Here is a 27,730-nt window from a genome sequence, read left to right as displayed (position 1 = left end):
TAATAGATATGTCTAAATTAGAACTCCAATTTTCCTCAATGCTATAAATCTTTATAATTGAGTGAAATAAATACTTCCACAGGGTAGGGTCACATCATAAGCGGCTGATTCACCCATGTCTTTCCACTGACTACAAAAGTAACTTAAAGTGACTTTATTTATAATTTAGACTTGGCTCATAGGCTTAAGTTTTAATGAAATAAAGCCAGTCCTAACTACATAAAGTAACCAATTTTCAATCTAACATGTCTCTGTAACATGAAGCATGTTACCACATAACATTTGTACTAAACTATGGACATAATTAACATTTTTCCTCCTAATTAAAAAACTAATATTTGATAAATAAGGAAGACAAAAAATAGTTAATGTAGCATATAATTGATTTAGCAAATACAAATGACTACACATTCTGTCATATAGTTGCAGCTGAGTCCTACTAATATATAGTATTACAAATTCAGCCGTCAATTACACTAAATCTGTTGTCAAATATTGTTTTGCATCAAAGAAGGCATAAAAGTTAATGAATTGTTGTATGTTGCATGTGAAATGCAAGCATGAAACTGCACTTTCAGTGTTTCCATTCAAACTTTTTAATTTGATGCATCATTCACAATTGCAACACATTCACCATTACAGAAGCAAACTATTCAGAGTAACTGAATTTTGAGCTTACTGAAGAAAAACACTGTCCAAATCTAATTTTCCAAATGGCATGCATATTTAAATGGAGAAAAAAACTAGACTCATTATTCACTATTCAGAATCATAAATGACCATAACCCTTCCAAATATGTCTGTTTTTAATAGTAAACAAATGTGGAAGTATTATACACTCTCATTTGTGTAAAAATGATTTACTTTCCTGTATATCCACACTGAAATTTTTACTAATTACTGAATTCAGTGTTAATCATTCTGGGAAAATTATTCTTTCTGTTTCATATTAGAGAGGCATTAGCATGTTACACAGGGTTTCAAATGCATCTGTCAACAAGAAAGAAGTAACAGTCTAATAGAGCTAATCAAGAAAAATACTGGAATCACAATATGTCTCTAGATTGCTCTGGCTCCTGACATGAGATTTCTTACGACCCTTGCTGTTCAAGCCCACTCTCCCACCTCTTTGCTGAAGAGCAGGGAACTGGCTATCACTGGAAGACACTTCTCTGTTTTCTTACCTCTTTCACATTTACTCTAGAAACCACTACTGCAGCTTTTAACAGTGATATATCTTGCTGCCTTTTAGATATTCTCGAATACTGTTCTGTGTTCTGGGAAGCAGCCACTAGGTACTAGGTTCCAGTACCTTGATTTTCAGATTTGTCACACTCCTGAGTAGTAACTGACGTGGTAAAAACAAGACACCTTGAAATGACACTTAATTCAGGTTAAGGTAAAAATGAGAAAAAAGTTGCTAAGTTTACACTGATAATAAACAGTACAGATATAAGTATTTATAAAACATGAAGGAAGGAAAGAAAAATAAATTTATCCTACTCATATCAAATCCAGAAGACCCTGTCCCGATTCCTATCATCAAGGATTTACCTTTCTGTATTTCATGCTGCATTTCTTAGAAGAAAAGTTTTACTGATGTAGTATACCAGCTTTGTGGAGGTGGTCTTCTTCCTGGGTTCTCCAAAGGTTCGATAACATTCAGTTTCTCTCCACTTTGGAATATATTTCTCTCTAATATGTTTGGGAGAAAGGCTTGGCACTTCTCCTGCTAAATTAAGGACCAGCTCACCTCAAGACTGAAACGTTTCTTTGGCAGATGAGGTGTCATCTTCTGTAGCTTACTAACCTATAATAACCACTTCTTGACTCAATGAGGGATGAAACTCCCCTTCCTCCTTTCGGAATTAACTGCATATCTTTTTTGTATGAAGTGTCCCTATTCACTATATGTTCCACTTCAAGCTATGCACTGGCAAGCATGGAGAGACATGGACAGAAGGAATCTGTGGAACTTATTATTGATTACCATTACAATCAAGAGCCAGCTACTCTTCAGACTGTAAAAGTTGTATAATGACTGACGTCCAGAAATTCATCTAACATCCATCAAATATTTTCTTAAGCAAAAATTAAAAAAGAAAAGCCACATACTAGTCTAAATATCTGCATTTTGTGGTCTCTTTTCCTTTGCACTGAATGACTCAGATTTACTTTATATTCATTACCCATTTCAAATTCAGTAGTCATTTTGAAAATTTCTTTCTGTTTTGGCAACCTTGCTTCATTATAAAGTAGGAATATTTTAAAAATAATATTCTCTAAAGTAGAAGATGGGTCTGTTAAAAACTAGACAGGGCTCTTGAGGTAAATCACAGCTGTGGTAACTAAGTATTACCTCTTGCTATAAGCAGCTAAATCTGCTACCCTCTTCTGCTACCCTGCGACCTCCTCTATTTTTGCTCAATTGCTTTGGACCGAGCAAGCCTCAGTTTTCACTGACTCCTGACTGATTTATCTGATAATATTAGGCTAGCTCATAGTACAGAATAACTTCTGAGTTTCAGCAACAAATATATATATTTTTTCTTTTGTAAGCTACTTACAATTCAATATAATCATACTATAGCTTGCAATTGCATTATATATAATTGTTCCAAAAAAATTTATTAAGAGACTATGACTTCTGGGAGATGGAACTAGATGGAAAGAGGGGAACAGAAGCAGATGTGCCCAGACTTCAAATTGAGATATGGGGTTCAAAATCAATTTAAATTACTGGTGGACAGTTATATGTTATTTCTAAGAAGTCAGACATGACTAATACGTTATTACTATGAACTCTTGGCCTATAAGCTCAAGTCTGAGAAAGAGAGACCAGTTTAAGTACAAAAATACACATTGTTAGCTGAATGAAATATAAATAAAAAGCAATTTTAAGATTTTTTTTTGAAGATTTCTATTCTCAACTTTGCACATGTAAAGTCAAGCTTTTGAGGAAAAACATAAAAATATACACAATAGAAAAAATATGCCTACAGAATTTCATCAGAAGAAAAAGGGCCATAGAAAGCAACACTGAAGCTTCAGAGACCAGAAAGGAAAGAGTGGTAGGAGTCTTATTTTCTTTTTCATGCTTTTAAAGCCATTTTCAGTGTTCCAGTATTTATATACTAGAACTGGTCAGAATCTGCCATAACTTTCTAGACAGAGGGCAACTCCTCCTCCTGGAACTACTACAAGTACTACTAGTTTCCTTGAAGTTAAAAGAAGAATGACATGCAGCTCTCCCTTATATTTTAGTTTAATATTGAAATATTGAGAAAATAATTTGTGGGGGCTACATTGATATTTCCAAGGCTGTAGGATAAAATGCTTCCCAAGTTCTTGCAGTATGTGACAATATATTGAATGCCTTCTAAAAGTTTTCACAGCAGGGAATAAAACCCTAGTAATGCTAGAAATCAAGCTCTTTATGTCTAGAAAGGTTTCAATGCTCACAGTATTTTTGTGTTTACCTGTTTTAATACATTCACAGAAAAGGCACTGTTGGCTCCCGTGCGTGGAGGAGTGAGAGCATAGGATTCGGGCCTCCACAGCCATCTAATCACAGCGCTTACAGAGATGGGGGCAAACGATCCTCTCTTCAAAGGCTACTACTCTGTTCAGAAGATCTGGGCTAGTCTAAAAGCATCAACATGAAGTCAAATCCTACCAGATCTTAGTTTACTTTGATTGTCAGCTTAAGGGTTTTTGGCCTGATAGTCAAAGCACTTCAGTCTAGCTGAGTTCGGCTTTGACCCAGTGTTGAGTCATAACTCTCGGGACATTTGTGATTCCCAGCAACAACACATACCACAAAAGCTAGGAGGAAGTATTCAGGCCGTGCAGCCTCTGTCCTCAGAGGCTTTCAAGACCCGACTGAAGAAAACCCTGAGTAACCTGGTCTGACCTCAGAGCCAACTCTGCTTCGAGCGGCAGGTTGGACCAGAGACCTCCTGAAGTTCCCTCCAGTCTGAATTATCCTGTGAACTTTTCTGAACAAATGCTAAAAGGATATCTATGGAATAAATCTAAAAAAAAAAACTGTGTTGAGAAAACTTACAATTTTGCTTTCCTTTCCTTGTTCCAACATACATTAAAAGATACAAGATAAACACAGCATTATACCAAAACATCCCCCAAAATGACAAATCAAGAAAACAAAAATGACCTATTCAACAATAAAAAAGTATTATGTTTGAAAAACCCACAGTCTCCAAAAACTTCATTAAGAAATCCATGAACACAAGGTACACGTAACAAGGCTTCACTACTAGAATACAGGTTATACAGCTCTGTATTTGCTATTCTCTTAAGTGTACTCCAGCTGCTGATAAACCTACGCTTAACTGAAAAAAAATCAGAATAGCGAGTCACTCTGGAGATGGATAAAATTGCTGGCAGGAAATATACTTGCAATTAGCTATTTTTCCTAGCAAGCAAATTTCATTTCTCTTCTCTGTTCTCTTCTCTTCAATACCCATTATATACTGGTCAGTTTTTAAGACACTAAGAAATATTACATAAAAAAATTAAGAAACACTTCTTTTTATTGTCTTTGCAATACAAACTAAATTTTTAGCACACTACCCACCAAGGAGCTAAATTAAAAATATATTTATTAGTTATGCCTCATACCAGAGGAAGTGGGAGAAACTATATTTTTTTAAAAGATAATGCAGAGAAAGTAACTATTTAAAATTTCACACCATAAACTGGGAACAAGATCACAAAAGACCCAGGGAACCCATATTACAACAGCTTATCAAAAATAGGTAGTACAAAAATCACGTTTCTAATACTTGTTAAGTGTTTCTAGAGTAGATAATCACCAGGAAAGATATTCATATTAAGCATTTGAAACCAAAGTCTATTATTCATGCAGACAGCAACATAAAATTGTACACATTCTTTCATAAGAGATCATGAAATAATACTACCTGGTCATTCAACATTAAAGAGCACATGAAGAAAAGAACATCCGTTAAGACACTAGACAGATACTATTCAAAGACTATAATTTGGCTCCCAGACACCACTATAGCCATCTACTAATCCCATTTTTGGGTGCAAAGTTACATTATTTAACTTGCGCAGCTGTAGCGAATACACATCTCTGACAGGTGCACAGAATCAGACTTGTGTTTCTTTAACACCCATTCTTTCATGTGATTTTAGCTCCCATGGAAGAACATATTTTAACAGAAATGTTAGTTCACATGAACAGTGAAAAAAACGTATACCCTAAATAAATGTAACAGTCCAAATGCTGACAAATGCAAGCTACAGACTCCCCTATCATTGTATACACAGTCTGTAATGTGGCAATGAAGAAAACCAGCAGACAGCAGACATAATAGTAAAGGGCCATAATCTTGGTACTGAGTTTGCAAGGCCTCAGGACTGAAGCTTGTCAGGCTTGTTCTGTCTGAACTTTTCTTCTATCCAATGCTAATTTGTTTTAGTTTTGTCTGTCTTTGCATAGTACAACCACATTTTTATATAGATAGCAGTGACAAGCAGTTACTTTATGTAAAATGAGATGTTTACAACTCTAAATGATGTAGCACAAAGAAAGACAAACCTGTTATGATAGCAGCAGCCCTGTGAAGTGAAAACACTGGATGCAGCATAGACGAATACAGGCATGGGATGCTAAGAAACAGGGCATAAGCTTGTCCCTGGAAACTCCATAGCTATAAATGATTCAGGCAGATCAGCATGGGGAATATATGTGGCTCAGCCCAACATAAAGGACAAAAAACAAACAACAAACACAAGTTTGAAGAGAGCTAAAGGCTTGAGCTTTTTTCAAGCTACATATTCCTCCTTGGCAACTGGGGACACCTAGCATCGTGATGGGGAGCAAATCCTGCACATTGGTAATGAGATTCACATTATGTTGTGATTCAACTGTAGAGTGCAATTGCTATACTCTGCTAAGCATAATTTGTACTTGTATTGTGATTTAAGTACATTGCTGCATCACTCTGCTAAATCAAAATCCAATGCAATTTCATATAACTTCAAATTAGTAAATTTTGTATTAAACATTAAATTCTCCACATTCAAAACATCTAAAAGACATTGGTCAGAAAGTATTGGACTCCAACACTAGGCCTGAAGAAATACAAGCCAGTAACTTTTTGGATGGCAAGAGCTCACTCAGCAGGGCCCATTACAATGTGCTTGAGGTTATTATTGTTTTGCTTGTTTGTCTTTTTACAATAGAGTGTTCTTCCTATATTTCAGGGAACAACAGGAAGCTAGTCCCTGGTATTTACTTGGATTAAAGCAGCATTATGTTAAAGACTGTATAAATAAAGCATAAAGGACAGCCACTACCCCAAAGATCTTATGGCTCAAGTCTAAAGCAAGAGACAGGAAGTTCATATAAAATAAAAAAGAAACAACACAAAACTGATCAATGGGACCATAAGTGTCTTTAACAGATCAGAAGCCTACTTGTCCAATCTATTCTAGGCATCACGGAAAAAGGGAACTTACATAAAGATCTAGAGAAAAGTAACTCTGAAGACCTGTATTAGGTGCTCCATTTAAGTAAAATGGTCAACACAAGAAATAACACAGATACTTTCTGGAGAACTGAAGTGTGATGAAGCTGCCACCACTGGCTGATAAACTGGCAGTCAGCATCTCAACACAGAATATGAGATGACACGTAAGGTGTTGGTAGTAGTCCATCAAAGGCCCAGAAAGCAAAGGCACCCAAGTTTTCCTTGATGCCATAGAGAAAAAGGGAGTTAAAGAAGGTGCAAAGCAAGAAAAGAATGATGGGCTGAAAAATGATCTTTACAGCTTCTACGCAGTCTGGATGAATACATATGAAGCAAAAATGTATTTGTCAAAGCCAAAGAAAAGGACATTGCAGTAATAAAGACATTGGATGATGACAGCATGGGTGAAAATGTCTGTTAGACAGACAGGAATGCCTGTATCTTAGAATCATGATGAAAAAAGTCTGCAAGACAGATTTCTTACTATAACGTGTTCAATATATTTTTACAGCTTAGCTAGGTCATTGAAATGATAGCTTCAAACTGAAAATTTGAACTAAATCTCTAATGTCCAACAGTTAAATCAATGAAGTCCAACATTACTATCAGCTTATGTTCAGTATGACAATTGCATCTGGTCCCTAATGTTTTATTTCTTTATCAATCTTTTAAATACGCTGTACATTACACTATTAAATTCAACAGCTTTATTTTCTATTAATATTTTAATTCTAAAAATGCTCAAAATCATGCTTGAATGTTTTATCACTTAACAGCATCAGTCATTCACATCCCTCTCATGAATCCAGCAAAATTTGAGAATTATAGCTGTAGTTGGGAAAATGAATAACAGTAAGTGAAAGTCTAAGACATGTTGATGAATAAGAAGGTCCTCATTACTTATATCTTTGATTACTGAAGCTTACATAGTACAAATTAAATGAATTTCACATTTTGCATTCACATCATAAACCAAACAACCACATTTAAGGAATATTGTATTTTTATCTGTATTAGAATTATCACTTTTTCCTCTTTTTTAAGATGATATCAGTGTTAGACTCTATAACAAAGAATATTTTATACCATCAAGAAAATATTGCAAGCCAAGAATTACCTTCATATCTTGCTGTTCAACCCCACAAAACATCACATTGGTGTACAATGGAAAAATTGAGTCAGGATTAGAAAGTCTTCCATTTACTGTCTGCTTTGTATATTGTTTTCTCCATTCCCCGTAAGTGAAGTAAAACCAGCTAATCTAAAGTAGGAATAGAACTGACTTTATACAGCATAAAGATGTGGTTAAGTCCAGAGAAGTCCATCAGTTCCATAGTTCTAACTATAAGTTCTAAAAAGTTCTAACTATAATTAAAACACTACCATTCTTTCCCACAATATTAACCTTTGCATTATAGGTGACTGGAAAGTACTTAAGATGTCTCTCTGAAAACATAAGATATCTTCAATGATGTAAGATATTTTCATTGCTATCAAAAGTGACAACTGAAATTTCTAAATTGCATGTAATATTTTTTGTCTTCAGGCATTACGTAGCAAATTTCAAAATGGGATCAAAACTTGCTAAAAAAAGCTTATGACGCCTTTATTCAGCAGGACAGAAGGTAAGCAACTATAAAGTCTCAGCAAAACAGAGTTTGATGATTCCCTCCTCCCCTTTAAGTTCCTAAAATCAAATGGTTTCTCTTGGGACACTGCAGTTTTTGAAAGAGTTGTCCTTCATTCTCTATTGTATTGAATTTTATCATAGTAAGACAAAAACAACTTAACAGGACATGGGCAGGTGGCATGAAACAATCTGTGGAAAGTCAAGAGGCTCCAATTTTATAAAGCATATGCATGGGACAACGTCTAAAAATTGTGTACTCTCTGTTGCAAATTGCTCAAGATTACACATAAAGCATCTGTTCACGTGTTTGTTGCCAAAACTTATGTTAACCTGCAAATTTTATGTTTCAGAGAAGCCCTACATTGATTTCTTATACTTGACCAGACAGCAGTGAGAACTTGTTCAAATAGATTAGAATGAACACAACTTCTACCATGACTTGATGATCAGCTTATAGTGAGAAAGTTAATCTGTTAAATTCTTTCAAACATTAAAAATATGGGAATAGCATCAAAGTTTTATCTGATTGTACATACATGATTATTTGAACATTTGGGAGCCTGAGCTATAGCAATTTTCTAGCCAACAAGGAAAACTGTAGCAAACCAAAATAAAGCTGGAACAAAAATGACTTTATCCTTGAGAAAAGGCCAACACTTCGCTAGAAAACAAAGAGTTTTTTGTCAAGGAAAACTGCCTTGTGGAATTATATTTGTTTTTGTCTCCTGTGGGCTGGGTGTCCTTGCTAAAGCCTATGCTCTGTAAGTAAGTGGTGTCTTACTATCATCTTGAATCAGAGTAGGTTATAAGAAATGCCATTGGTGGTGGTAGAAAAGAGGGTTTTCAACCAACAAACAAGATCAGTATGAAAATAAAGATATTTACATGCACCCGAGGCACTGGGCAGGTGTTTTTCCAAATTAAAACTTTTAGTTTTCTGCCAGGAGTTTTCAGTTTAAAAGTGATGCTTCTCCAAAAGCATTATCGGACATGAAGAATTAAGAAACAGCTTATAGGTATTTGCATATTTGCCAAATAGCATTTTCAGAAGAAAACTGTACATACTTTGCCACATTTTTATTTATTCGGAACTCAAAAATAGATAGATTTGAAAAAGCAATGAGCAATAAAACTAACACTGATGACTGTTAAACAAGTGTCACAGCTAATGGCACACTGAGATAACTGTGGGAAACTTAAACTTAGGAGAGCCACTGATTAAGCTGCCTGTTTTGAGACAAAAATACACACATACACATGAAGAATACTTTTTAGGCAATCAGTCCCCTAAAATTCTCATCTTTTCTGCTACATTTGGTTGAAGATATCACAAGATCAATGTTCACTGCTGCAAACAGTTCCGCGCAACTGTAAACAGAAGGCAGAAAATGGAAGAACTGTATTAAAGTCTCTGAAAAGGTACAAAGCATGTCTGCATCAAGCTGATTTATTACTCCCATTGCTTACTACTTATAAGCAAGTGATGCTATAAATGCTGCTTTTTAGTATCTTGCAGAGAAGAATGTGATAGACAGGCTTTGTTGCAGTCTCTGAATGTCTCATCTTTAAATTTTTGTCTCTACTAAGAACTAATTCATGATGATAAGTAAGTAGGCATATTCCTGTATGTTGCCAATAGGAATATAGAATTTGTATATGAACTATGTTCTGTTCAATTTAACTTATTTGTCCACAATTTTGAACAACTCTAACCACGTAGAAAAACTCTGATAAACCGATCTTTATTGCCTTTTTTCTTTTTTTCCCCAAGACATTCCTTTCTTGCTGATGAGAAATACCTAAGAAGTAGCCTGCCTCTACAATGTATTCACATTACTTGTACTGACAAAATTCATCCTTTATAAGCTTGAACATTTAAAGCAATCTAAAAACATTAATCACATTTCAATTCAGTAAAATGGTGATGGAGAATACTTCATCTCAATAAAGGTCAAGCCACATATTTAGGAGAACAATCTAATGTTCAGCTGCACTGATGTCAGTCTTAGCCAGACTGTACCACTTTTCACCTGCTGCGAGAAAAAATACTATATATGCATGGTAGAACAATGTGAAGTGATTAATGATTACTGATGAGCAGATTTCAAAAGGTTTGGAAGTAGCTTGATATGATTAGACTGAATTCTCTTTTTTTTTTCTTTTTGCAAGCTAATGTGCAATCTGGTAAGTGGAAAATGCAATTTTGAAATTTAAGAAAAATATTTGAAAGGTTTTAATGTTCACTAAAGCGTGGATATGCACCAAAAAAATCATTCTAACCTCATCCAAATGTATAAGTTCAAAAATAGTCAGGCTAAAATGTATATGCAGAAGGATTCTATTAAAGAATTTCTGGTATTGCCTCTTGCAGTGAGAGAAAACGTATCATGCAAATAGCATCGCCTTATATTTCTGGCTGCAACTCAGTGGTACACAGCTTTGTGGAAATTTAAATAAATTTCTGTTTCACATTTTACAGACTTAAAGAAGACCAATTAATGTTTGTTTTTATATCACTATTCACATATGGGACACTGGACCAAGAATGTCCCATCCAAACTTGGACTCAACTTTATTAAGTGTTTCATAAACACAAAATATTTTCATGTATGAAGATATTATAATTTGAAGACACAAACACCACAAATTACTATATTAAGAACACAGAACGAAATGGACAAACATAATGAGGATACAGTTTGGCTACAGCTTTAGACCTATAGTTCAAAGGCAGCATAATCTTTTTCTTCTCAAAGGGATAAGCTGACCTACCACACAGTCAGAGCTGCATGGACGAATTTACCGTCTGATATATCAGAAATTATTAGCACTGCAGAAAGAGAGAACCTCCTCCAATGATATTTGTGACAAGCAAGAAGAAAGAGACAAGCTAAAACAAAATAAAACAAAACACAATTTTGCTTTTTATAACTTTGTTTGATACCTTGCATGACTAATACATGTAGTTTAGCATGGCATAAGATGCTAATTAAAGCCCAATGCCAAGGAGAACTAAAAATTTCTTCATCTCAAATAAAAAAGGCCTCCATAGAGAAGGAATTGTTATGCCTCACAAAATAAGGTATGAAGTAGCCCATGAGAATTCATAAAGTAATTCTGGATACAAGCAAGCTTGTATCCTTTACTTTACTAATCTCATCATTTTTTTATTATTATTTAATTAAAACCTTTGGTCAGCCTTCACCTACTCATGGACTTGAGATGACCATACTAATTTAAAACAAAAGGACATTTTTCTTCCAGGGTATCTGCACCTTGGCGTCTATCATATAACATCTAAATTTATCAAGAAAATGCAGAAAGACTTTTTAACTACAAAAATATAATGGATTGTATTCTTGGCTGCTGTTTTCCCCAGGAAAAATAAGACATTGAATGAATGAACCTAGGGTACAGAATTAAGTATCCTATGTCTGCATACAAATTACTTCACTTTGCTAGAAGAATATAAATGACCTGAATACAGTTTACCTAATACGGAATTCATTAGAAGAGTAGTATTTCTACTTTTCCATTAGTATCAACAGCAAGAACGGGTTAGCAAAATGCTGGCTTGCCCTGAGGGAGATGAAGACATGTCTTCCCACCTTCTTGCTTAAATTTATTTCCTCTTATAAATCCAAATTTGAAAAGTTTTCTTTACCATTCCTCATCATAATCACCTTCCTTAACAAAAAACAGAACAGCAGTTTGGCACTTTTTATCTTCACCAAGGGCAGCTGTAAGCAAATCAGCTTTTGGAAGTGTGCTGGAAGACACACATGGCTATCATTTCTGGAAATCTGTCCTCGCAATTCCTGAGTCTTAAAGATACCAGATTTCTTTCTTTCTTTCTTTCTTTTTTAAACCACAAAATACCAAAAGTATTGGGCTGGTGGAAAGGACTGGTGCTGAAATTCAGTTAAACTGCTTTGTATGACGTGGAAGTACTGTGTCTATCACAAATAACAATATTCAGAAGAGTCATTTTACAGAGTACCTAGGTTTGAGAATTCAAGATATCAAACAACCATAAAGTTACAGGAAATCCCTTCCAGAAGTACAAAAATTACATATACACTTACACTATTACATACAGAAAGCCAGAACTGGAAATTACAGGGATACCACCTTGTAGATAAAGGAATCTGTACAGAAAGCTATCTGTGCAATATTTTATAGGTTTGCCCTGAGCACCTGGTCAAAGGTAATCACAACTGTTTGCATGCCTGTGTGGCAATGACTGGATAGAAGGAAAAAGTTAAGATTAAACAGGCGTAACGGTAGCCTTTCTCTCCTCCCTTCCCCTAACAATTGCAGGATTCCTGGTCAAATCAGATGAGCTGCCATGAAAGAGTTACTGGAAATAGCCAAATGAATCTAGAAGATGTGACATACATTTTCCGGTGAAACATCAACCTGACATTGACAGGGAAAATTCAAGCTTACAAAAACAGACAAGTGAACCGACTTTTTTCCTAGTTCTCATTAAAACTGGTATTCAAGAACTGAATGCCATACTGGGATAACTAATTACTGCAGCATGCTTTTCAGTCATCCTTTCTCCATCTGCTGAGACACAAAATTCTCACTGGAGGTGAAGATAGCACAGTGCTACTGGGAGGAAATCTTTCATCAGTCTTGCTCAAGACACTGACCCCTTCCTCAAACCAATTTCACTAATCTTTCTGTCGCTACTGAAATGCGCAGGATTTTTTCCGTCATACTGCTAAATTCAACAATGATCAGATAGTGTTTTAAGGGTGGAACATTTCACATCTTAATTCACTTTTTCTGATAATTTACAAATTTAGAGGGACAACTTTATTTAGAGAAGGTGTTACATTTCTTTTATTGCTCAGTATTTCACCTAATAAAAAGCTGAAGTCAAATTACAATTTAAAATAAACAACTTAGCTGTATGGATACTTTTATCCAAAACTATAGAAACATATGAATATCTATCCCTGTATAATTTGTATCAAATGAGTATTTGAAATTTAGCAGCTAATATTGCCCATTTATTTGAACCTTTAACAAATTCCTTCCTCAAATTCCTATTTGAATCTTTAACAAAATCCTAAATAGATTTTAATTTAAAATGTAAGGAGGCAAAATATCTGTTAAATTCAGACGTATGTCTATAAATTCAATATAAAACCATATATATTTACAATATTAGCATGAAACACATACTTCAGTGCTTGCACTCTCATATTTCATTGACAGTATGAAGTACATCAGACAATAGGTCTATATGCAAGATACTTAACATAGAACATTTATTTACTAATAACAGGCCTTCAATCAGCAGGGGTTTACTAATTTGTTTAACTTCATATACTGCAAATAGCTCCACCTAAATCACCAGGAGTCCTAAAAGCAAATCAAACTAAGAACATAACAGCATTGCAGTATCAGGGTCAGAGTTAATACATTTGGTAGTGTTCAAAAGACAAACTAGAATTCCTAATACACCTAATTCCATTACCTTTTTAGTTTTTATTGCTTTTAAGATGTTATAATTGAAAAAAAATCAGTATTTCTTGTACATAATTTCTTTCTCTACTTATTTACCTATTTCTCTCACCATCACTTATTTTATTTAATATAATAATACTTAGTTCTACAGATGTAAACCAAGTACCAAACAGTTTTGAGGTTGTATCATTTCATATGACTAGCCCACCCAACCCGACTCCTTTCACTGCAAAATTTTCTTTCTCCACTACACAACACTGCAGGGAGAAGAAAAAAAAAATCACGTACACACACACAGAGTCTGTATTAAGGAATTGCTATCATGAACATTTAGCATATAAGTCTATAATTAATCTGTTCATATGAAGAAAAATAAATAACAAATAGATTAACTGAGAGCTTAGGTTGCAGCAAGACTTTGTTCATCTACCTAAAACCTTAAAAGAAGGGAAATATGTTAAGAGCAAAAATTATTTTCCGTCACCCTCCTGTCTCTCATACTGGTAACACATACTTCATCAAATAATAATAAAGTGTTACATAGTCAAGTTCTTAAATACTGATCTTTGGTTCAAACTCTGCTCAGTGCCCCATCTGGCAGATCACCACACCTGACGTCCCACTGAGGAAATCATTCTGCCTTAAAATGCCTGTGAGATTTTAAATTCTACTGAAAGGGATCAAACAGATGTGGAAAAGAAACAAAAAGCACAAGTCTTCCCAGTTTGTACGAAAGCACCAGACCCTCAGGCTGACATTTAGGAGAGACTTGCATCATCTGTGCGGCAGGCAGAAAAAGGAATACAACACACACTATGGGCCACAGAGATTGCTGGATGCATGTTTTGATGATTCACAATATAATCTACGGACCACAAAATTTCAATGCAAAACCTACCGTGACTTCTGAATAATACGAATCATGTGCAACCTGAGCACTCCAGCAGCACATTTGGAACTTCCCAGTTTTCAGGTGTAATTTAACCCACTATTATTTTAGATAGCTACTTGGTAGACCAGGCAATGGGCTATACAGCTATTATTAACAAAGTGGAAGAATACCAGATTTTATTTTGGCCTGTGGGAGACAAGTATCATCTGGAGAGTGGATAACACTTCAGTTATTTTAAAAGGTCACATTACACAATAAAGAAGGCCAGACCTTTTAGTGATAACAACAAGATAGTGATAAAAGTAGCATTTGTCTACAAAACCTTGAAATGGCTAAGCGCATTTTTATGTGGTAAGTAACCTAAAGCTGTTTAACAAATAAATGTGTTCCAGAGTGTTCCTGATTTATATAATTTACACTCTATTTTAGTAGCTTTTAAGGAAATTAAACCATAAAGAAATAACTTATTACATGAATGACCAAATCTGAACATATTTAAGCAGAACAAAACAAACCTTCACAGTACTTTACCCTAGGATTATTATTTATTTTTAACATAGTTGTCCTGTATTTGCTGGGAAAGGGAAAAATGCTATGAGCTTTGGTAAAGGAAATCACCTCAAAAAAACTTAATGGGAACAATTATAGTAGAGAGGCATGGCTACCAACATTTAGGTTGTTTTTTGACAAAATGAGACAATATGATAATGTTAGGAGGTAGTATAAATCTCATTTGTTGTGTTGTACTCTTAGGCGTTAATTTATTGCAAAATTGAGCAACAGCAGTTAAAATGCTCTGAACAAATCACCTTATGGAGAAATATAAAATAGATTAAACTGATGAACAGATTTACACGATGGTGCATTTGTACAAGGCAACAGAGTTCAGTCAGCTGTAGGGAAAAGAAGCCAGTAACAGGACATTTCCCAAGAGCAGGAAATGGTGCAAACTTTGCAGCATGGTTTGCTCACAGTTGGCGTTTTTCGGGCCTTTAATTCCTTTTAGGTATTGCATGTGTATCAAAGTAAAGGTCAATCTAAAGTACCTCTGTGAAAGTACACCATCTCCAGTTCACAGATATAATTGAACTACACGAGTAGGCAAATTATTTGCCTTTTTACACTGTTAAAATCCCATTCCAAATTACTACCTGACATGCTCTTTGCTAAACAAATGTAAGAAAGGTTTTGAAACATAGGGACCAGAAATAAATACTCTTACAGGCCTTTTATTTACCATTGAGAACAGGCCTTATTTTAAAAGACTGCTTGCCTAGCATTTCTGAAAGAAAGAACATCATTTTGTCAGTGTGCTCTTACATTATGCAGATGCAAAATTATAAATAAGTAACTCCAGTGCAGCATTTAAGATTAAAAAAAAATAAAAAACAACCTCAAGTTACCTTTTCAGAAAATCTCTCTATGAAATACCAAAGCTTTTCTTATTGTAGTACATCTGGAAATCATCTTCTCAGTTTGAGCAGCAATTTTTTCAGAGCAGACAAAGAAAACTCATCTCTCACTGCTTACAGTCAATCACTTCAGGTTTAAACAGTTTTGGAGCAACTCTCTCAAACACTCAGACATCATCAGTCTTGGCGCAACTGCTACTGCTCTGTCATAAATTCATCCTCGTGTAAACCTATGAGCCTAAATTTAATAGATACCACCCTGTGCTTGAAAAATATCCCCAATTTTTTGTATCACAAAAATGTCTTAACTTACTTGAAAGTCTTTCTCTTCCAGTATCTGTTTCCTCCACCTGACAAGGAAGGCAGCACAGACGTACAAGTGGAAGTGAGAAAAACCCTCTGGTTCAGACTGAAAAGAAAATATTTCAATGTACAAAGTCACAGTTTTCATCGACATACATAACACCCCAAATGTATTTTTATGCCATGCAATACCAACTAAAATTCTCAGCTAAATCTATTTCTTTTCATATTGCAAATACGCTATTTCATCTGTGCCAAACCTATTCATAGGTATAATCTGATCCCAAATTAAGGTGAGGTACGCACTGTTTCTCAAACTTCAGCTCATTCTTTATAGATGTGTTTCTTCCATTTCTGTTTTTGTCCATTAGCTTGTATCCATCATGAAATAGTGCATTATCTAGTTCAACACTGAAGCGTGAATGTATGCTTCATCTCCATTAGTAAGTGTGGTAGTTCCATTTTATACTAATAGCTTTTTGATTACAAATTCTGCTATGCCAAATTATTAAGCATTTTATAAATATACAGCGTGGTCAATATTTGACTGACTGAGAGGTTCTTACTAAAGTAAAAAACAAAAAACAAAAAGAGCTCCAGTTCTACTCCTTGTAACACAACTAAAACCTTTCACAACTCAGATTTCTATACACATCTGCCTCTTTCTACTCTACTTCCAGTAACCACATACAGTCACTTTATAAAACTCACACTAGAAATTAAGTTTTCATGATCATTCCAAAGAGTTTAGACAAACTTGTGATTGTACTTTTAAAAGACTTCATTGAATAAGTTTTTTATTTCCCATTCCACTTGGAACTGAAAAAATAATTATGACATTAAATTATCAATGTGATCGCTGTGAACTAATGCTACATAAAATCTCATTAAAATACCATTTAAAAATAATTATGAAATTAAGCTACAGAACCTGACAAATGCAAGGTACTTAAATGCTGATATCTAAATAATCCATAAGATCTCCTAAGCACACCTTTTCAAAACAGAGCAGATGGTTTTTTTCCCATATTCGGTACTGGTCATTTCAGAATTGCATCTTATTGCTTAGGAAAAATAGTGTTCTACTCAAGTAAAGTAAGTGGACTGATACAACTTACTACTACATAATATTCATAAAGCTGTACAGTAAAGTAACCCCACTGCAATTAAAGGTGGAGAGGGAAAGGATTTCTCCGTCTTATCCTTTTCCTTTTTCTCCACCTTTGACAGATAAAAGTGCAGTTACTTTACTACACTATAGGAGGTTGGTACAAACACCATGGTGGCAGCTACAGAAGCTGAACATCATCCTGTCCACATTGATAAGAGAGAAGATGAGATAGTGCCTATTATTTTCAGGGAAGTGTTAAGTTTTAAAGTGTAGTTTGAACTGAAAATAGAAATGCTTTTATTTTGGAAACAGAAAAGGAATATTTTGATTATAAGATCCCTTGATATTTTTCCTTCTCTATGAAAACCGTACTTGAATAACATGATAACACATTATAAAATCCTGGGACAGACAGACAGAGCATATAATAATTTTAAAAAGACTTCTCTTTAGAGCTTGTCTTAATCAGCAATGTCAAAATAAAGTTCAATTTACAACATTAAAACTAAATTTTACAGAATTTAGTATCATGTATTCACTGCCATCCTCCTGAAAAATCCACATCTTTTACTTCAGCACTGGCATTCTCCTCGGAATGGAAAGTTAATATATGTAAAAACATAAAAATGTTATCTCAAGAAGACATAGTTGAAGGAAAAGTGGTGCTACCACCTATCACAGCAGACATTACTATGGAAGTATTTAAGAAATTCTCTCAACTCTAAAAATGCAGAAAGCCTATTCAAAGAAAAAAACCCCTCTTTCTACTTTATTCTGTAAACAAATTTACAGAACTTTCAAAGGCTGAATTTAAAAAAGAAAATATTGCTACTTTTAGAACTTTTTCATCTAAAAATGATAAATCAAGAAAATATTCAAAATGTTCTTAAATTAAGTCTATAAACGATAATTGTTTTCTAGTTTTTCTTAGCACTGAATTATAACTAATTTCTCACTTTTTCTATGAATTTAAAAAATGTCCTTTTTGGTAGTAGCTTTTAGTCATACATTAAATGTTTCTAGTATTGTGCAATACAGAATATGGTCTTGCAAAAGTGACAACTGTCTTCAAGACTGGACGGCAAACAGGATGGCAATGTCCAGCGAAATAGAGTGTGTTCAAGTCTACAATCTGTACAACAAAACATAATCATACGTAGACATGAATCACTAAGTTAAACAAAGGCAGTTTAACTCAAGCGACATGTCCCAGAAGCCTGACGCGGGGGCATACACTGTCCTTGGTGAAGAATTTCTGGCACAGTAAGAACCAGTTCAATGACCAAAGCTGGAGAAAAAGGTAGCAGCATTTGGTGAACTACACTCTCTGTTTAGATCTACTTTAGGGAATGGGTAACTGTGAAGAGGAGGGCATCGACGTAAGCATTTGCAATTAAAGAGAGAAAATAATGGTTGTGGGATGGAGGCTTGGACAGAGCCAGCAAATAAAGGTGGTTTGAGGTTGTTGAACAGAAAAAGAAGGGAACAGAAATGCAGGTGAAGGCAGATAAAGAAGAATAAAACTATTTTTGCAGATGTAGAAGTAGGAAGTTGAATATTCTAAAGGCAGGAAACAAAACAATACATCTTTCAAGATGATGGACAGGATGATGGGAGAGCAAGGATCAGACAACAGAAAAGAAAGAAGGAATAAAGACGACAGGTAACTAAGGAAATTACTTGCATTAAGATAAAAGTTGTCAAAAATTAAAAAACATTAACCAAAATAAATAGAAACAATACATGAAACAGGCCACACAATCCGTCCTGTTGTCCCAAACTCTGAATGAACTAAATCTAAACTACTCCTTAACAACTTTAAAAGCTTATTTTGAAGTCTTCCAAAAGAAGGACATTTCACAGCATCCTTAAGTAACACAATCCAGCATAGCTTCAAATTTGTCCCCATTATGTAAGTCATCCTTGCTATGAGTTCATTAAAAAATATTATTATTCAGGATATTTCATATATTGGAATATTTGTTATCCTATATATTGGATTATTTGTTATCCTAGCACAATATAATAAAGATTTAAATTTCTTTTATTACGTCACATGAGCAAGAAAGAGGGACCTGCAAGGAACATTTATTTTCCTCCAATGCTAGTATTAATATGTACTAATCCTCCATTTTCCATCCCTCTTAATTCCAACATTATATGTGTTCTTCAAAAGCAGAGGAGAAAAGGGGTGATGACTAAAGAAACGTGTCTAGAGACTGAAATGTTGCTTTCAAAGTCAATTTACAGTAATTGTCTCAAAAATGTTTATTTTGCTCTCTGTTACACTGACTCACAAACTATTTACATAAGCAGTCAAATTAGATAATCATAGTATTCCTTTTGTGACAATATTCTAAAATTCTCATTTTAAGCCCAAGAGTTCAGTCTATTATCATATAATAAAGAGAGTCCTTCCATAGCTGGAAAATCAAGAGTTTAAAAAAAATTAAAAACAAATACACTCAAAATTTTAATTATGAAAACTGAAAATATTTATGAAGAAATGCAGAAAGAATATCTGGAAGTATATAAAAAAACTTTGTTTTCTCTTGAAATTTTCCTCTTCAGCCTTTTTTTTCAATACAATTTTCTTCAGCTCTTTTAAATGAAACCAAATAGATTTAAATATGCAATTCATTAGAGAAAAAAATGCATATTCCCTATAGACTTAAAAATTCATCATGCTTCAGAGATAAGACGAAGCTACAAAGTATTTCCAATGGATAGTTTCAGACAGTTTTGAAAATTGAGTAAAACAGCTAATGCATAATTGCCTTTTCTAACACCTGCTACCTATTATACTTTTCCATTTGTAGCTTTTGAAGTTACAAATAGTTTGATCTCTAACTGTACAAAAATGCAGACTACAAGCTAAAAGCTATTTAAAATCAAATATAAACAATGACCTTGATTTAAATATTTTAGCAAAAGATCTCAAGACAGATATACAACCTTCCCAAAGACTTATTCTGAACATATTACCGACGACTCAGAGCACATTATCTAAGAACTATCTGTCATTATCGATAAAAATCATTTAGATTGTTAACACCACAAATATTGCATTGCCCTGCAAAAGCTGGATTTCCTCAGCAGCTGAGATGAAAGGGATTCTTTATACTGCACTCCCCAAACTTCTTGAATTAGACAATCACTGAAAGAACGTGCATGGCAAAACTTGCAGCACGACTAGACTGATTATTGTCTAGTCAACGATTAGTTTAACCTGCCTCCCATACCCTGGATACTTCAACATTTAAAAAGGATAATAACTCGTGGTATTATATTTGTCAATAGAATATGTGCAATAGTAGGTTATTTTTGAAGGACCCAGAATGATTAATGCTATGTGCTGGGATAAGTATTGAAAACACCGCATTTCACGCTCTCCTAATGGCTCACACTCAAGGACTTCCAAGCCTTTTATGATTACAGATGAATAAAGCAAATTATGCTGTTCATAATTATTACTCTATTACAAAGAACAGGCAGTCTAGTTGCAAAGATTGTTAAGTATTTTTTCCCAAATATCTAAGAAATCTACGGCAGAAAGAGAGAAACCAGCGCAGGAGCATCATGGAGAGTGCGGCATGTGTTGGCTTCTCCTCCAAAATTTGCCTTTTCCATGAGTCATGAACTCTGACTTCCTAGGCACAGATGCAATTTGCTATCAAAACTCAGTTTCTTGTTTTAAAACAGTCTGACAGTCAACACAGCACTAGCACATCACTAAGAAGTCCATCTAGCTAAGTGTCCTATCTCCAGCAGTGACGTGACCATTAGCAGATGACTAGAAAAGAGTGTAAAAAGAGTGCAATACCTCCCCAGGGTACTCTTCTGCCCTTCAGTGATTTCCTGCTCAGCTACCTCAAGACAAGCTGTAGAGCATTTGTATTTAATAGCCAACAACAGGTTTGTCATCAGCAATCTCCCCAAAGCTTTTTGCAACTGTGAAAAAAAACAATTCTTTGTCCTGTGGCAAAGAATTCCAAAACGTAAGTACATGCTATATAGCATGTCTGTTTTGAACCTCACACCTACTAGTTTTATTCAAAGCACTTCAGTTACTGCATTGACAGACAGTATGAACATCCATTCCCTATTCATTTTATTCACACTATTCATCTTTTTCCCCCTTTATATCTCTGCCATTTTCCCCTTTGTCTTCTTTGCAGACTAGAATTTTTCCACCATTCCTCCTAAACAGGTTCTGCCACGTTTGCTCATCCTTCTTAAGCATCCTTTCCTATATTTTTCCATTTTTGAAACAGGCTCCAAACTGTACACAGCATTTAAGATGCAGACAAAGCATCCATGTATATAGTTGCATAGTGAGGTTTGTTCTCTTTCCCTTTCCTAATAATTCCTAGCCTTTGATTTTTTTTTCTCTCTTTACTGACTGCTGCCAAGCTGACATTTTCCTCTTGCTCTTGAGTGTAAAAAAAGTTAACCTGAAGCACATTGTTGCACAGCTAAAATTAGGACTGTCCCCCTCCACCCTGCACAGCATCACTTTATATTAGTCTACATGCAATTCCACCTGTCACTTACTGCCCGGCTGGTCAGCGGCACCAAGTCCTTCTGCAACTCCTTGCTGTCCGCCTCTCACCTCTACTATTCTGAATAATAGGGTACTGTCAGCAAACTTCGTTTTCTCACGACGGTATCCTTTTTCCACTCATGACAGGGGAAACAACACAAAGCCTACGCACAAACTCCAGTAGGATATCACTTGTGATTTCCTTTAATTCTGAAACCTGCCTGCTCACTCCTACCCACTTGCTTTCTATCTTTCAGCCAGTTATTATCCATACGCGGGCACTCCCTTTAATCCCACAGCAGTACTTTTTTCTTTAATAGCCTTTTGTGAAGAATCCTGTCCACTGCTTTCAGAAATCTGAGCAGACTACATCAATCTTCTGCATATGCTCGCTGGCTCTTAAAGAATTCTAATATAGTGGTGAGGTTTAACTTCTCTTCACAAAAGTTATGCCATGTGATAGTTACTTATGGCGAAAGAATATTATGATTAACTTTAGAGAACACTATATTTTAGTGTAGTCTTCTCCCACTTCTCAGCTTTACAGTTAGTCATATAAATAAACTATGATTATCCTGTGGTGATAAAAATTTAAATTTTTGTGATGACATGTTAAAAAGAATTTTACAGTTATACATAAAAGTACTTATATAAAAGATACATTTTTGTTGAGTTGGCATGCTTTGGACTGTCTTCTATGATTGCTTTTGTTTACAAAGAAAAATCTCTGCAGGCTAATTTGTAGCAATAACGTAACATAACAAAGTTTATTAAAGTCTTATTAACAAAACATTTACAGCAATGTATTAAAAGAGTATCTAGTTCATGACTTAAATCAGTAATTTGGTTATACCATCAGGTTGTCCTTAAACATTACTCAAGGATGGTTCAGGAAATGCTTTGGAAAGTCAAAACATAAAGGAAAAAATTTGGTACAAAAGGTATGTTGAAAGAGCAGGGGATTCTGAGCATTTCTCACAGACATAGAGACATTAATTATTCCAGTTGTTACTATAAACATTAGTTCATTTAATTTCTCTGGGTCAAGCTTAGAAGTATAAACAGGATTAAGATGAAACAGAATGAAGTTAGTTGCCTTAGGTCTCATACTTAGTTCCCTGATGAAAAAAAAGTGCAATCTGTTCCACACTTGTGATTATTTTTTGTAATAATTTCACTATGACTATTCACAGGGGGATGAACCTAAAAGCAACAACTGACTAACAGCACTTGTCTAAACTATATCTAATCTGATAATAACACAGTAACAAAGTTGGACGATTTATGCTAAAAAAATTAAAATAAACCAATTTACAATCTGTAGGTAAGACCAAAACGTAGCTGTTCCTGATTCAAACGCCTGCCAGTTAATAAGAAGAATTTCTGGGCCTGTTTGATCCTTTCATTAAAACCAAACCTGATCCAAACAACTTCATAGCACTTGAGAATCTGTAACGGAAACTAAGATTTTCAGGTCAGAAAGATCTTGTAGAGCCAAAATACCATGGAAAAGTTATTATCTCAGCCCTTACTCCTCTTCCCCTTATAGAAGAACAACTATTTTTAAAAAACATGTACATCAACAGTATTCACATTTCCTGTTTCTGCTAAGAATGTTCAAAAGAACATTGTGCTACTAGGTCTGGCAAATTGATGCTGTGCACTTAATGCTGTGCTTCAATGCTAATGCTCTTTATTTTCCCTGAAAGCAGAAAGCACAGGCATATAATGCATTGCATTTCTTGCATGTGCATAAAGCTGAAGAATGCACTCCCTTACACTCCTTAGTCCTGAGTAAATTCCTCCATGGGAAGTGTTCGGAAGCCAGATCACACAAACTGGAAGAGGAAAGATGACGACGACACAAGCAATTGTATAGGTAAGCCTCAAACGTACACACACTTTGAAAGTCAAACCTTCTGGCTGTTTTCCAGATGAATTTATTTTGCATACTTAATTTACTCAGATCTTTTTTCTATAGGCTATAAGACAGATTTGAGTCAAAACTTCTGGACAAAATATTTCCAATGGCACGCACATCTGGGATACCAAAACTTAACGTACATCTATGTTTCATCTACATTAAGTGACAGAAAGAACATTTATTTCAAAGTGCTCTTTTATTTTAAGCTAGGCTTATATATGGGCTTCAATTATTCTGAAATGCTTGTCCAGCTGGAAAAATAGCTGTTTTGAAGCTTTCTTTTAATTAAGAACCTATTAATTATATCTGAAATTACTAATTTCATTTGAAATTAAATATTTAAATATTTAAATTCAATCTCAAGTAGTGACTTGACACTAATTAACTGGCCAAAAATGCAGTGAAAGAAATAAAGCTGTGTCACACTGGATTTTTTTCCCCTTCTGACTGCTCGGCAAACTTCAAAAACTGCTTTTATTCACAGAATTCTACTTAGAGATACGATTTACCTTACCAAGGCACACACTAAATCCAGATCATTGGTAAAAATACATTCCAATTGATTTAATTCTGAACAATTGCATTTTGAGGCAAAATATTTTCATATAAACGTTAACCTGCTTTAAGATGACTGTTGGTGTAAAAGGCAGGCACCATTTATTAGAAAAGAATATTTCAATTTTTCCTCCTATGAGAAAAACTTCTAAAGATCTTCATCGGAACCAAAATTAGATCATACTTCTTCAATAACCTGCTTTTAAAAGGCAAATGAGCACAAATAAGCAGTATGCCTAATATTTACTAAGCTAATTCCCTACTTCACCTTTTGAATTTCTAAACTGTTTACCTCATGTATCATTTTAATTATTTTTCCAGTTCATTCCCAGAGAACCTTGATGTTGGGAAATTAATTAATGGGTACAATACAGAAACTGTCAGCTTTGTTTAAACACAATTTCAGCACTGGCCTCATTTACATGTCTTCCTTTATACTAAATGATAGGATTGCTGATTTTTTTGCATTAAATTGCTGGTTCATTAAAAAGAATACAATCATATTCTTCTCTGCAGATAGTCATCAGTTATCGCATTTTGCTGAAATACACAAACCAAGCACAAGACAACCACTGAAGCTTTCAGCCCAGGATTTCAGAGATACTGAAATAGTCGTCTAATAGTTAATTGTTTGATTAATTGATTATAGCTTTAGCAAAAGACACTAAATTAGCTACTCAAAACAGAGCTATAAGGGAACTATTCCACTGAGTTTTTAAGTAACACCAAACAAATACGCCCATCATATCTAATCAGATATTTTCTGACAAATCTTCTGGTCTTCCTGACTAAGATGGTAAGCGGCTAGGATAGGGTAAACAGAAATACCAAAAAAGTAATTAAGCAGGATCTATGATCACCCTGTCCTGTCTTCCAGGCTAACAGAACCCTAATCACGATACAGAGCCAAGAACAACATACAAGTTTCTAGCACAACCCTTATAAAGATATTCAAGATACATGGCTTCTCAGAAGGACCACACCTGCTTTTTTATCCCCTTCTCTCACCATTAAACTATACTACAGTCTCCAAAATAGTGATAAAATCCCTAATTCCTGATCGCCAGGACTCCACTAGAGACGAGGAAGTAGCTGGAACCAGTGTTTTCCTCTACTTGCTGGCCTGCATAAATCTTAATGCTTCCTCATGAAGACACTGCTTTCTTGCAAATCAGAAGACAGAGACTATCTGATTAGTCTCTGCCTAGATGGCAATTTGGCTGAATGTTCAGTCTTGTCTGTTGATGATGATTTAATTGCACCAAGGGCTTTTTGTGACCACGTGACATAACACCACTCCTCGGCCTGGGCGCTTTGCATTTCATTCAGCTTTTATTATGACAAACATACTGATAATGCCACAGAAACTAAAGCAAGCAGATGCACAAAGCAGCTAACATTATCTCCGATGATTAAACAGCAGAAAAAATCCATAAAAACCATGAACAGAGTAGCCAGCTACTCTTCAGCCATGTCCAGCACTCAGGTATCATCACTCGGGCATAGCTGCATTTCTGCAAAACTGCAGCCTTATAAAAGGGCCGATGTCAAAAGCCAACAACATCACTCATTCCAGGTGTCTCATTTCTGAGTATACTCATTTCTGAAAAAGGGCAAGATGTTGCTACTATGGAAACAAGGGGGAAGCAGGAGTTGGTCAGGCACAGCTCACTGAGAGCCCACAGGAATATCAGCTGCAGATTTGTGTGTCCATAAAGGGGTGGAGGAACCACAGACAAAGAGCAGTGGCTGGGGGAAAAAAGTTGCAGCCCAGCTAGAATAAGTGAAATGAAGAAGGCATGTGTAATGAGTCAGGACTCAATACCACGGCATACTGAAGGGAATCCACAAGGTGGAAAACATCTTTACAGTGCATCCCTAATTCACATGGAAGGTATTCAAATATGATACTGATAATCACACATAAAACTTCAAGACATAAAAGTATACTGCAACTGTTCAAACACAAACTAAAGCAAATATTTAGCTTCAAAAAGTAAGAAAGCATGCAATGAAATATTTCAAAAAATATTTTATAAAAGTTTCAAAAAAAATCACATGAAGGTTTATAATTATGAACGTGTTATGTAAAAAGCAGGTGTGCTTGGTTATTTTAAAATAAAACAAAAGCTATCATTAACAGCAGAAAAGGATTTTTCCCTGAAACATGAAACTGAAGTTAAAACATACCTAAGAGACATTTTTCTGCACCTGCAATCTAAGCTTTAAAAAGTATCATTAATGAAAGTTGTTTATACCTTCCAGAAAGGACAGATTGATTTGTTTTCCACTAACACACTGGGTTTTCCACAGGTTTGATAAAGTACTATGAACAAAGGAAAAATCCATTTAGAAAGAAGAAAAAACTGTTTATTAACAAACAAGACTACAATTAGAATTTAAACTTAAAATGTTAAGAATCATGAAAATATTAATTTTAATTTTGTCAAAAGATATTTCAGCACAATGTATATGAAAACTTTTCAGCTACAAGAAAATCTATTCAAGGATACTCAGAAGATACAGTCTCTATTGAGCTGTCCTGTGTTTTATAATTTATATACAACACCTTTCAATAAAATCTGTTCTCCATTTACAGAAAGAAAAGAAAATGGCAGGCTGTTGCATTCATCTGGCTATTTTCATCCATAAGTTTTTGCAAAAGACAAAACAAAGAACTGACGTGACCATATTTAAATGCAGAAGCAAAAAAACCCAGACCTTCCAGTTGTTATCTCTATAGCTCTAACCTACTAGATCATATTTCTACTCTGAAACAAACTATGTATTTCTGCTTAGAATGCAAGAAAGCAGCTGTATAGCTTTTTATATCTATTTACCTTAGTCAAGGTATTATTTCTATTTCCTAAGCCACTAAATAAAACTTGCATTTTCAATGCTATAATACTATATATTTATTGTGTTTCATAAAAATACCATTAGAAACAAATTCAGAGCAAATATAAGTTGGAGGCATGACTTCCATTTATTACTTTTCATAATACCTTTTTCATTCAGAGGTATCAACGTGATCTACAGAATTACTGCTGTTGTTCTCCAAAGATAGATGAAGGGCAAAGAAATAACAGCATACCAAGTCTAATTATTGTCATCTAGCAACAACAACAGAAGATATATTAAAGTTATAGAATACAGTGTACAGTAATCATATGGATATTTATGAAGATCCAATTTAAGGCTATTCTGAAAGATTGTAGGTTTCACTGATCTGCTCTCAGTTTGTGTGGGCTATTTTTCTTTCCAAAAAAAGATGTCAGAAGGTCAGGAGGATGCCTCTGGAGGGAAAGGGAGATTCCCATAGGAGCAACTGAGGGCACTTAGGAAGGAAAAGTTCCAG

The 27,730-nt window shown here is 34.8% G+C and overlaps 1 protein-coding gene across 2 annotated transcripts in view; it reads right to left on the bottom strand.

The window, feature by feature from the left end:
• The window catches only part of TBC1D22A (TBC1 domain family member 22A), a 193,342-nt gene that overhangs the window by 30,239 nt on the left and 135,373 nt on the right, over positions 1-27,730 (bottom strand). Inside the window, exon 12 of one of the 2 annotated variants that reach the window (XM_026095358.2) lies at positions 16,250-16,345. The exons of the other annotated variant lie outside the window; for it this stretch is intronic. Within the exon in view, the coding sequence (XP_025951143.2) occupies positions 16,250-16,345 (96 nt within the window). The remainder of the gene's footprint in view (positions 1-16,249; positions 16,346-27,730) is intronic. 2 annotated transcript variants of the gene reach the window in all.

This window comes from Dromaius novaehollandiae, chromosome 1 (genome assembly GCF_036370855.1).
Source record: "Dromaius novaehollandiae isolate bDroNov1 chromosome 1, bDroNov1.hap1, whole genome shotgun sequence".
In the NCBI taxonomy this organism is placed as follows: Eukaryota; Metazoa; Chordata; class Aves; order Casuariiformes; family Dromaiidae; genus Dromaius; species Dromaius novaehollandiae.
The sequence above is the reverse complement of the archived record's forward strand: the minus strand, read 5'-3'. Positions and strand labels throughout refer to the sequence as shown.